Here is a 12,737-nt window from a genome sequence, read left to right as displayed (position 1 = left end):
GTGTGTGTATCATATGTATCTATAATGGAGTATAATCTGAAAAAAAATAATATTGAATCATTATTCCGTGATCATGAAACTGAATACTGTAAAACAACTATATTTCAATAACAGAAAAAAATGCTTCAAAGGTTAAGCATCATTTGTTACTTAATTTAAAATCCGTACCTAGAAAACAAATGCCTCTGGAAAACAACTGAAAGTAATTACAGTCATACAATTGGTTCCTTCTCTTTCACTTTATGCAGAGCTAGACTGTGTATGTTTCAAGATACAGACACATGTCATTTTTGAAATTAATGCCTCTAGAAACTTTTAGCTCTTTATTTATATTAGTAGAAACACCAGCAAATTACAAATAAACAAAAACCATTTCTGTACATTCATTAAGCAAAAATATTCCTTTATTTAGACTTATATTTAGCTTTTTATCCGTATATTTACAGGAATTTACAAACAGTAACTTACTAGCCATTCCAGAAAGGTAAGTGGATGAAAAAAGTATGAGAGAAGAAATACAAATATGATACTAAAGGTATACTTCTTCACCTGAATTACTAAATTATCTACTTAATTGTTAGTCTGTTTGTTGGTGTAACAAATTATCACAAACTCAGTGGCTTAAAATAATGCAGATTTATTATCTTCCGGTTCTGCAGGTCTGAAGTTTGACAAGGGTCTCACTGGGCTAAACTCAAAGTCCTGACACGGCTGCCTCCCTTTCTGAGCCACTAGGGGAGAATGCTTCCTTGCCTTGTCCATTGTCTAGAGGCCACCTGCACTCCTTGGTTCATGTCCCCTTCCTCCTTCAAAGCCAGTAAAAGTGGGTCAAGTCCTTCTTCCATCACATCACTCTGACCTCTCCTTTTACCTCCCTCTTCACTTTTAAAGACCCTTGTGATTATACTGGGTCCAACCAGATAATCCAGGATAACCTCCCCAACCCAGGACCCCAAATTAAGGTTCTTAAATCATATCTGCAAAGTCCTTTTGTAATGTAACAAAACATATCCACAGGTTCTGGGAATTAAGACATTGAAATCTTTGGGTTAACTATTATTCTGCCTGTCACAGTTGCCCTTATCTTCAAAGAAATCAGGATATAGCCACAGTAAATTTAGCCTAAACTGGAGGAGCCATGAGGCATACTAACGATTTAAATGGAGTATGTAGAATTTGGGTGAAGAATTCCTCCTGTGTTGTCTTATTTCTACTGACACTGTATTCTGAAGATGAACTATAATTAGATACACAGAATAACAGGAGAAATAGGTTGCTATTCAAAACCATGATAAGAAATAGAACTATCCAAATCAATCTCTCAATTTTTAAACAGGAAGAGAAGCCAAAAAAACTTATTTTGCATTTTCTTTCTACACATTGTTCTGCCATAGCACTCAGCAATGACCATTAGTTACAATAGCCACAGCCTATATCATAAAATTGGATGTGGTACTATTAATAATTCAAACTACAGAAGAGGTAGCTGGGAAGACTATATACTTGGAAATACTGACAGTGAGTTTTTATGAACCTTTAAAATAAAATATCCAAAGGCACTTTACATTATGTATATGTGGTTAAGAATACAAATCTCTCCTTTTTGAAAGGTCCAAATTCAAAATGAATATCACTACATTAGAAGACTGACTTTTGCTTAATTCTCCAGGACAATGTTCTGCTCAATATATAACTTTTTCAATTTAGCATTATATCTTTTTTGACTCCAAGACAGAAGGCTGATGTTTGATGTACTCAAGTCATAGCCAACATTTACCAATTCTTTGATTCGACTTTTTAAAGTACTTATGCTTGAATCCAAAATCCGAGGATGTTTAATTATTTGTGAAATGTTAACTTTTTCTTCTATGAGGCAGTCTATTTTATCATTAAACTTTTTCTCTCCCAAGAAGATCATATCTGGATAGCTTAAAACAAACTTCCGTATCTCTTTTGCAGTACACCCAAGAGAAGAGAGTTTGTCTTTGATATTTCTGTAGCTTCTTCTCATACAGTCACTGGAAAGGTCTAGGATTTTAGCTCCTGGACCACATATCAGACTAAGCAGTTCCTCGTTGGTCAAGCAGAACGTGGACTGTAAAAATTCAATATTAGCCTTTATCCGTTTGGTGCTCTGAATTAAGATGAAAGGGTTTTTAAAAATTATCTTCCTGACAAAATCTGTGGGACCATTGTGACCCAACGACAAACAGATTTCTTGCAAAAATTCAACCATCTGTTTATTCAGATTAAGACTATTGGAGAAGGTACGCGGGGCATTGGTCAACAATCGACAAAGGTCTTTATGGGTCAATCCAACTGAGTAGAGGAACTTTATGTTATTCTCTAAGTTTAGGTTGTCACTGGACCGAAAAAAAGATTCAGGAGAACGTTCCAAAATATTTACAATTTCAAGGTCTGATGTCACAATTCTTCTCCACAGATCCCATCGATTTGAAAGACTTTCAGGTGTGCGAGTCATGGCTCGTGGGTATCTTGATATGATGCTAGCAATCACTTCTTTGCTGGCTCCTTTAGACAGAAGGAATGTCTGCAGGTCCTGCTCATTAGTATCTGTCCTGTTAAAAACTCCAGGCTGTCGCTTCCTTGCCATGTCAACATCTACTCCCATGGTAAGTAAGTTATTCAGCAGTTCTTCATTTTCCAAAGGTTCACTGTCTGCATTATCACATTTCTTACTGAAAGGCCTAAATGAAACTGATTTAAAGAGGATTTCTGTTGAAAATCGGATCATCCAACATCTTGAACCAAAGAGATAGTTACTTCTCACATACAAGAGTTTTCTTGGCACCATAATGGTCAGGTGGCCCAAACCTTTTGGAAAGCTGTATAAAACAACATATACAGTATTACACAAACAAACATGTTCAACAGCTGACAGATTATATCATGATCCTGTAGTGTGGTCATTTCTGTAAGAAAATACTAGAGATCCAGCTCTCCTGGTTCTGTGATAATCTCATCACCACACTCCCACTCCCTGGCTCACCATTCCAATTATCTGTGGGCCAGGGGCCACTTCTATTCTTAACATAAATAAAAGCAGCACACAGCAACAACACTGCCCCAGAATTATTCTTGCCTTTACTTGCTATTTGGTCCTGCCTGCATTGGCTACCCAAAACCGATTGCCCCTTTCTATCTCTGCTTTATCTAACTGCTTTCCAAAGCTTTGACTTATTTTTACTGATGCTTTCAATTCTGCCTTGTCTTCTAACTTCCCAGATTTTTGGCCTTGCATCTGCCCACAGATACCAGCCTTCTTTGCCTCTTATCACTTTTTGGTTATCAAACTCTAAATCTAGCCCTGAAAACCAACACTTCATACTATGTTATTTCCACCCTAAACACCTTTTTCTAGGTTCACGGTATTCTTTAAACCCATCCTTAATTCTTATCTTACATGGATCTCTAGTCAACAGCCCTGATCCCAATCTCCACGTCACTCAATTTACCCTGATGGGTTCACCCAATAACTCCAAACCAATTTTCACTTCATTATGACCCAGCTGGGATATTTCATACAGAGTCCACTACATGTGGAATTATACAGAGAAATGAGATGTACACATTTAAAAACTTACTTTTGCCATTCTCCTTCTTACCACCATTTTACAAAAGACTAACTCAGGGCTCTCTGCATCTGCTTCATAATACACATAACATTGGTCAAAAGATTAAAACCTTGACAACTCATTTTCCTGATCATTTAGAAATGGGGCATAAAATACATGAACTTATACATGATAATAATCATAGGTCCCTACTAAAATGAATATCTCTGTTTATAGGAAATATTTTAACAGAAAAGTTTCTGTCTTGCTATCCAAATTGTCAGATGATTTATGCTCCTAAGTTGCTTATGGTCATAACACTTTTTTGTAAAGTGCTGTACATGATACTTCACCAGTACTTTCTCCTTTTCAGACTATATAGCTGTGACAAACTGCTCTTAATTTCTAATTACTTACAATGGGCTTGAGATGCTGCTTTCAAGATCCATATAGGAAAAGCTCCTCTGTGCCTGTCCTTTTAAATACTCCAATTTAACAAGAACTTGGATTATGCCTACTGGCAGGAAACATTCTTATAACTCAGATAATCCATTAATCCTCAAAGAATTAGGAAAAGATTCCAAAACTACAGACTCAGGTAACATTCGAACAAAATGCAGGTCACTCACAAAGTAAACAGGAAACGGCAAAAGCGTGTTTTAGAGTGCCCTATACCCTGAGTTCATTATTCTTCATGTTTCATTATAACATATACTCTGTAACTACATAATCTTCCAAAAATACATGAAGACAGAAACTTAAAAATAAGACCCTCCTAATTAAAGAATGAGGCTTTACCTTGCCCAGCTCAAAACCCTGTTCTGTTCCAGATGCTCAGGGTGACCTCTACTGGATAAAGGGACAGAACACTGACAGCTCTAGATACAACCAGGGCTTTCCAAAGAGTGGGTGTGAGATGATCCAATGGGATGCAGGAACAATACAGTACAGCTCCAATTTATATTTGTCTTGGCCTTTTAAAATTTCTACTTTTTACATGTTTCATAATTATACAATATATTAACAATAGTACCATAAGACATGCATATAACTAGTCAATAAATATACATATATTGGAGGTGTATTTATAGACCTTTTTTAAAATTAAGATTGTATATGATCAAAAATGTCTAAGACTACTGCTTTAGACCACACTCTACTCTTGAGAAACAGAGCTGAATGAGTCACAGCAAGTTCAAAAGAAATTTCTGTTGATGACAAATTCAGAGGAAAAATATATGCCAAGTATCTGAACAAAAGACTAAGAAATTAAGACTTCTGGATGTATTATAGGTGGACTTGTCTTTGTGTATAATTCATTCACCATGGACATACCTTTCACACAAATAAACAAGTCCAAAACCAACCTGAGCATCTTTCCCAGCCCCCAAACAAACAAGCCCTCCTCTAATTAATGAAATCACCATTACTCTCCTAATAATTACTCATAATAAAAAATGTGAAAGTAAGCTTTGCTTTTTTTTCTCATCCTCGAACCCACAGTCATTCATTCATGTAGACTCTGCTTCTTCAGTATCTCTGAAATCCAATCTCTCTACTCTTCGCAAATTCTCTCACTCAGACTATCAGTCGCTTAACTCGTTTCTCTAAACGAGTCACTCAAAAGTGTCCCCCACAGAACACTTATGAAACAAAGATGTGGTCATGTCCCTCACGCCCTGATTAAGACACCTCTGTAGCTCTCCCCTGGAAGGTAAAATCTTCAGACTGACCTTTCTAGCTATCTCCTCTATTCTGCAATCTCACAATGAAACACCATTGCCTATTAAGTCTCTGGTCCTAGACATCCTTGACCATTCTTGTCTTCCTGCCTTTTTAAACCCACTCTTTTTTAACGTCCATTTAACGTCTTTTAAAACTCCATTTTAACGTCCCATGATCACCTGGACCTAAAATGGTATTCCTCTTAAGATGGGGTATTCGTCTTCCAGTCCGTCACCTCTGACCCAGTTCCCTAATGGGGGTTAGGCCAGTGCTCCTCAGTCATTAATATACCTGCAAATCATCTGGGGAATCTCATTAAAATTCAGTTGACTTGACAGGTGTGGGGCGTGGTCCGAGATTTGCTCCAGGTAATTCTGCTGCCACAGTCCAGAAACCACACTTTGGATAACAAGGAATTAAGCAGGTATCATAGTAATCAAGGCTATGGTTTTTCCTGTGGTCATGTATGGATGTGAGGGTTGGCCTGTGAAGAAGGCTGAGCACTGAAGAATTGATGCAAAAAAAACAAAAAAAACCCACTCTGTCTTTCAGAAAGGCTCATCCTCCTAAATCTATCCATAGTACAAGATTCCATTCAAACAGTATTTTCCCACAACTCTTCAACTTAACAATTACTTCAAGGTGAAGTGAATCATTTGTTTTATAGTAATTCATTACTAAGGAGCCTAAAATTAAGTATTCTATTTAAACAGGAAAAAACTGAACTGGCCACAAAAATTTGGTTTTGATTACAATATCATACATGAAAAAATTGGCCCCCCCCCCCCAATATCAATAGTATGAACAGGATCAGCTAAACCTAAAAACGATGGTAACTAACATTAACAACTGGTAAACATAGGAAAAAATAAGAATTCTAAATATCACTGTAGGAAGGGAACTTGGTACTGTCTATTGTATCTTTCAACCCAGCATTTCTACTTCTTGAAGATCATCCAAAGGAAATGAAAGACAAGAATGCACATTTGTTACTTCACAGGAAAAAAAAAAAAGATGATTATAATAGTTTGTGGGAGTAAAAAAAGAAGGAACCCAAATGGCCACCAAGAGTAGAATGATTAATAAATAGTGGTACATCAATACAATGAGGCTTCCCTGGTGGCTCAGACAGTAAAAAACTTGCCTGCAATGCAGGAGACCTGGGTTCAATCACTGGGTGGGGAAGATCCCCTGGAGAAGGGAATGGCTACCCACTCCAGTATTCTTGCCTGGAGAATTCCATGGACAGAGGAGCCTGGTGGGCAACAGTACATGAAGTCACAAAGAGTCCCACAAGACTGAGTGACTAACACACATCAATATAACATTACACAGCCTACTCTTTAAAAGGAGGCAGATCTAACACAATAAAAATATGTCCTAAGCGTTGTAAGTGGCAAATTGCTTAAGAGTATGGCTAGTATAATATCACTGACATGAAAAGGGGAGAGGGACATACATACACAGAGAAGGGATAAAAATAGGGTAAGTTGTTTTTCAGGTTTCAACACAAAAAAAGTTAAACCTGATAAATATCAATGTTATTTTACTCTTTTAGCACCCAATCTCCCTTCAAAATAATCTATTACACCTAGTATGGTGAATAAATATTTAAGCAGCCTAATGCAAGTAGTATCAACTGACTCAATCTATAAATTTCAAAAATAATATTTTAAGTTATTTCCATCTGTCTCTCAAACTGACGTTTTTAATTATCAAAGCCATTATTCCAAGCATTAAAAGTCAAAGTTAACAAATACATGGAAAACCTCTGTACTTGTGAGGTCTAAGGGATAAAAGTGGGTTTATGTGCCCCTCTGCTCCACAATTCCCCGGACAAGGGGGCTTTTGATGGAAATGGGTAACCTCTGGTTACAGGGTACTGCGTTCCAGTTAGTCTTTTGACAAAACGAGCTAAGTTTGAACATCTTTACAGAAATGCATTTCTCACCTCATCTGTCTTAAGGAAAAAGGACTTTGCGTTCCTCCAGAAAAGCAGGAAAACAGTTGTCCCTAGAAACGGAAAAAAATAAAGGAAGGAGGACACAATGTTGTCAGGACTCCGTTAATATAGAAAAAAAGAGATCAATCTCATTTAACAGTGCATACTGTTTTCGTAAAATGCATAATCTTCAGCATACTAAGCATCTCTCAGAGATATTGAGAAGAAAATGCTAAGTACAAGCCCGAGAATGAAGGGAAAAGGCAGCAGAATCACGAGCATAATTTGCAAAACCCAGAACTAACTGCTTCTCACACATTATCTTACTTAAAAGGTAGGCAACTTAAAAGATAGGCATTATTCCTAAAATTACAAAATGAGAAAAAGCGCCGAGCTCCCTTACTAGCTTGACTTAGTTGGTGGAAGCAAGGTTCGAACCTACGCGAGTCTGTAACTCAAAAACTCTACGGGTATTTCTACGGGTTCCATTTCGTGGGTTCTTCCGTCCCTTGTCCTCCGACAAAGAAAGTGAGCCAGCGACTGCGCGGGAATGGGACTCAGTTACACATCACAGCCACCCAGACCTGCTTCTAAAAAGAAAAAGCACAGCAGCAGCAAGTCACCAACCTCAACCTGGAATAAAACAGGGCACGGGGAAAAGCCTTTCCTGGCACCTCTGCAGTCTCGCGAGAAACAGAGGGACGTAAGTGGACGGAAATAACTTCCGGCGATGAGATGCGCACAGAGATGACGTCACGCGTCTGGACCCTCCTCTCCTTCGCGGCTGCGCGAAGCCTTTCACAGCCTGACGCTGGGTCCCGGCAGGGGGCAGCAGAAGACCGCGGTGAGCGCCTCTGGGAGTATTTCAGGGGGCGGAATGGGACTCGGAGCCTTCCAGCCACGCAGCCAGAGGCTCTGACTTGCTGCTAGAAAGCGACATGCAATGGGAAAATCATTATATACATGAATTTTGCAGCGTGATAGGTTGATTACGCTTATTTATGTGATTAACATGATGTAGATGAACACTTCAGCGTTTCATTTCAGTTCTGTTCAGTCGCTCAGTCATGTCCAATACTGAGACCACATCGACTGCAGCATGCCAGGCCTCCCTGTCCATCACCAACTCCCAGAGTTTACTCAAACTCATGTCCTTTGAGTCGGTGATGCCATCCAACCATTTCATCCTCTGCCGTCCCCTTCTCCTCCCGCCTTCAATATTTCCAAGCGTCAGGGTCTGTTCAAATGAGTCAGTTCTTCGCATCAGGTGGCCAAAGTATTGGAGCTTCAGCTTCAACATAAGTCCTTCCAATGAATATTCGGGGCTGATTTCCTTTAGGAAGGACTGGTTGGATCTCCTTGCAGTCCAAAAGACTCTCTAGAGTCTTCTTCAGCACCCCAGTTCAAAAGCATCAATTCTTCGATGCTCAGATTTCTTTGTAGTCCAACTGTCACATCCATACATGGCTACTGGAAAACCCATAGCCTTGACTAGATGGACCTTTGTTGACAATGTCTCTGCTTTTTAATATGCTGTCTAGGTTGGTCATAATTTTTCTTCTAAGTCTCTAAGGCCCTTTCAACATTGAATTCTATGATTCTGATTGTTTAATTTTCATCAGAACAGAAAGCAGCTACTTAACGAAGCCTCCCCTAGATTAGTACTACAAGTGTAGATAAGATACCAGAGGAAGAAGTGAAAGGAGAAATGTCAAAGTTTGTACTTAAATCCTTTTGTACAGGGAAACACATGTGAACAGCCACCCCGCCCCACCCGGCCCCCCAGCCCCATTTTCGTTGATGAGCTACTTGGTAAATCCTGAAGAGCTACTTGGTAAATCACTAGTACTAATTCAGTCAGCCTTCAGGCCCAGGAGCAATTCTAGAGTGCTTCAAGTGCTTGCAATGCAAATTACTTATGTTCTTTTGAAACTGTAATGAATTTAGGCTATTTAAATTAAAGTGTGGGGATTTCCCTGGTGGTTCAGTGGTTAAGACTTAGCTTTCCCAATGGAGGGGTCACAGATTTGATCCCTAATCTGGAAGCAAAGATCCCTCAAGGCGAAGCCAAAAAATAAATAATAAAAAATTTTAAATGAGTAGAAGTTTCAATAGGAAGTTAATTTCTGCAACCAGTGCACTTTTGTCCCCTGGGGAGGTGTCACCTTAAACCTTTGTGGTCCTGTCAGTCTCACTATTAACCCTAAAAGAGGGATTATACAGAGGCTAATGAGATAATCATCAGACTGCCACTTTCTTCTGAAGGAAGAAGATAAGTCCTTGGAAAAACGGAGAGTTGGGGAGACAGTTGATCCTAAATTCTACTGCAAGGAAGAATTTCCTGCATTCAGTTCAGTTCAGTTCAGTCACTCAGTCGTGTCCGACTCTTTGCGACCCCATGAATCACAGCACGCCAGGCCTCCCTATCCATCACCAACTCCCAGAGTTCACTCAAACTCACGTCCATCGGTCGTGATGCCATCCAGCCATCTCATCCTCTGTCGTCCCCTTCTCCTCCTGCCCCCAATCCCTCCCAGCATCAGAGTCTTTTCCAATGAGTCAACTCTTCGCATGAGGTGGCCAAAGTACTGGAGTTTCAGCTTCAGCATCATTCCTTCCAAAGAACACCCAGAGCTGATCTCCTTCAGAATGGACTGGTTGGATGTCCTTGCAGTCCAGGGGACTCTCAGGAGTCTTCTCCAACACCATTACCCTCTTCTATGTAGGAGCATAGTGGTAGAATTTTCTTCATCCCATTTCTGCACCAATAAACCAATTAATGTTTTATCTTCACTCTGTCCCTTAGGTGACTTATAGCTGTTTTGTTGTCATCACCTTATCTTGAATTAACATTCAGTTTTATTGGTTTTTAAGCATAAAGATTTCCTTTTGGAACTTTGTTAATAATCAGTCTATCTGCTAAGTAAAACTATTTACCGCAGTTCCTCCAGGTTAAAAAAATTTTTTTTGTCCTGAAAAATTAGAAATGGTCTCTTTTTGTGAGTTTCTAAAATCTATTACTGCATGGAAGGAACTCCTGTATCCCAGTTAATATTTATTATTATATGTAAGTATATAAATTTATCTGTGTGTGTGTACTAAGTTGTTTCTGTCATATCTGATTCTTTGCAACTCCATGGACTGTAGCCCTCCAGGCTTCTCAGTCCATGGGGTTCTCCAGGCAAGCATACTGGAGGGGTTGCCATGCCCTTTTCCAGGGGATCTTCCCAACCCAGAGATCGAACCTGTGTCTGCTGTGACACCTGCATTGCTGGCAGTTTCTTTACCACTGAGCCATCAGGGAAGCCCATAAATTTATGTACATAAGTATATAAATATTATATCTTCAACCTATCTTACAATCTGAATGCAAAACAATAAAATCTTCTTTAGGAATTGTTAAACCTCAGACTTTAAGAAGAGCTTTGAGATTATGGAGCCACTGTCCTCTTCTTTTACAGATGAAACACTGAAACCCTCAGAGTAGAAGCCAGCAAGAAAATGCATGTCTTATACCTGCTTGATCAGTAAGTCTTCTGTGATCTATACGTCATGCTTTGTTGTTCAGTTCAGTTCAGTCGCTCAGTCGTGTCCGACTCTTTGCGACCCTATGAAGCACAGCACACCAGGCCTCCCAGGCCTCCCAGTCCATCACCAGCTCCTGGAGTTTACCCAAACTCATGTCCATTGAGTCGGTGATGCCATCCAACCATCTCATTCTCTGTTGACCCCTTCTCCTCCTGCCTTCAATCTTTCCCAGTATCAGGGTCTTTTCAAATGAGTCAGTTCTTTGTATCAGGTGGCCAAAGTATTGGAGTTTCAGCTTCAACATCAGTCCTTCCAATGAACACTCAGGACTGATCCCCTCCTGGATGATGGACTGGTTGGATCTCCTTGCAGCCCAAGGGGCTCTCAAGAGTCTTCTCCAACACCACAGTTCAAAAGCATGAATTCTTCTGCGTTCAGCTTTCTTTATAGTTCAACTCTCACATCCATACATGACTACTGGAAAAACCATAGCCTTGACTAGGTGTACCTTTGTTGACAAAGTAATGTCTCTCGTAGGAACTTAGATTATCAAAGATTATTTCAGACTTAAGCAACACCATGGTTTGTTTTCAGTGATGTCTTATAGAGATTAGTTCTTCTGAGAATAAGTTCCATATTTCATATCTTAAATGCATATTATAAAATTCTGAATAAGAAAAATATAATAATGGTTGGATAAGAATGGTGTATTATTGATTCATTTTTTCCTTCTCATATTTTTGCAAAGAGGTTTACTCATTAAGGATTAAAAATATTTTCAAATCCCCAAAACATTGTCATTACCTCCAGTAGGAGAAATGACTTGGTTGCCATTGGCATTGTGTTAGAATGGAATTTTTAAATACCTTGCTTGTGTTTTATTCATTATTCACTATACCCCCTACCCTGTTTTCAGAATGGGGGGATATGGTGAAAATCAAGACTAAGCCCTGCCCTCCTGGACTTTATTTACAAGGTAGGTCTCATTCTCAGCCTGAATGTCTGCTCATCTACATGCTTCCCCAAGATCACAGGTGACCCAAGGCTCTACTGCTGCTGCTGCTGCTGCTGCTAAGTCTCTTCAGTCGTGTCCAACTCTGTGCGATCCCACAGACGGCAGCCCACCAGGCTCCCCTGTCCCTGGGATTCTCCAGGCAAGAACACTGGAGTGGGTTGCCATTTCCTTCTCCAATGCATGAGAGTGAAAAGTGAAAGTGAAGTCACTCAGTCATGTCCAACTCTTAACGACCCCGTGGACTGTAGCCCACCAGGCTCCTCCATCCATGGGATTTTCCAGGCAAGAGTACGGGAGTGGAGTGCCATTGCCTTCTCTGAAGGCTCTACTAAAATGATGTAATTAAGAAAAGAAAGTGTGTTGGAATCACTAGGAACTGTGTGTAGGACACCAGTGGCAGGGAGTAAGCAATGATGAAGGAACAGAGAGGAAAGGGAATGAGGTGAAGTAGTAGCATGATAGAAGAGAATTTTTCCTAGAAACTGTTCTAAAGTTTTCATCTTTCTGAATTTTTATAAAGGCTAAAGTAACTCAATTTTTAAGTCAAATTTATATTGTCATATATCTCTTTTTGCAGTTCTCTTCCTTTTCTGCAACCATGGCAATATAAGATCATATATGTGTTTCTTTTTTAAAATAGGAGTATAGCCAAAGAATTTTCAACCTACCACACAATTGCACTCATCTCACATGCTAGCACAATAATGCTCAAAATTCTCCAAGCGAGGCTTCAACAGTACATGCACTCTGAACTTCCAGATGTACAAGCTGGATTTACAAAAGGCAGAGGAACCAGAGATCAGATTGCCAATGTTGTTGGATCACCAAAAAAGCAAGGGAGTTCCAGAAAAATATCTACTTCTTCTTTATTGATTATGCCAAAGACTTTGACTGTGTAGATCACAACAAACGATGGAAAATTCTTCAAGAGATGGGAATACCAGCCCACCTT

At 39.5% G+C, this 12,737-nt stretch overlaps 1 protein-coding gene across 2 annotated transcripts; it reads right to left on the bottom strand.

Annotated features, from left to right (window-relative positions):
- Window positions 1-287: 287 nt before the first annotated feature.
- Window positions 288-7,946, bottom strand: MTERF1 (mitochondrial transcription termination factor 1). 2 transcript variants are annotated; one of them, XM_010839810.1, is made up of 3 exons: window positions 7,870-7,946; window positions 7,252-7,313; window positions 288-2,846 (listed from the first exon to the last, which is right to left on the bottom strand). In XM_010839810.1, the coding sequence occupies exons 2-3, from the start codon at window positions 7,254-7,256 to the stop codon at window positions 1,658-1,660; spliced, it is 1,194 nt and encodes a 397-aa protein (XP_010838112.1). In that variant the 5' UTR covers window positions 7,257-7,313; window positions 7,870-7,946; the 3' UTR covers window positions 288-1,657. The 2 variants fall into 2 exon arrangements, with proteins under 2 accessions (XP_010838112.1, XP_010838110.1); XM_010839808.1 differs by having other exon boundaries at window positions 313-2,846; window positions 7,646-7,944.
- Between the last annotated feature and the right edge of the window lie 4,791 nt (window positions 7,947-12,737).

The sequence above is a fragment of the Bison bison genome, unplaced genomic scaffold (genome assembly GCF_000754665.1).
Source record: "Bison bison bison isolate TAMUID 2011002044 unplaced genomic scaffold, Bison_UMD1.0 scf7180017864134, whole genome shotgun sequence".
Classification (NCBI taxonomy): Eukaryota; Metazoa; Chordata; class Mammalia; order Artiodactyla; family Bovidae; genus Bison; species Bison bison.
The sequence above is the reverse complement of the archived record's forward strand: the minus strand, read 5'-3'. Positions and strand labels throughout refer to the sequence as shown.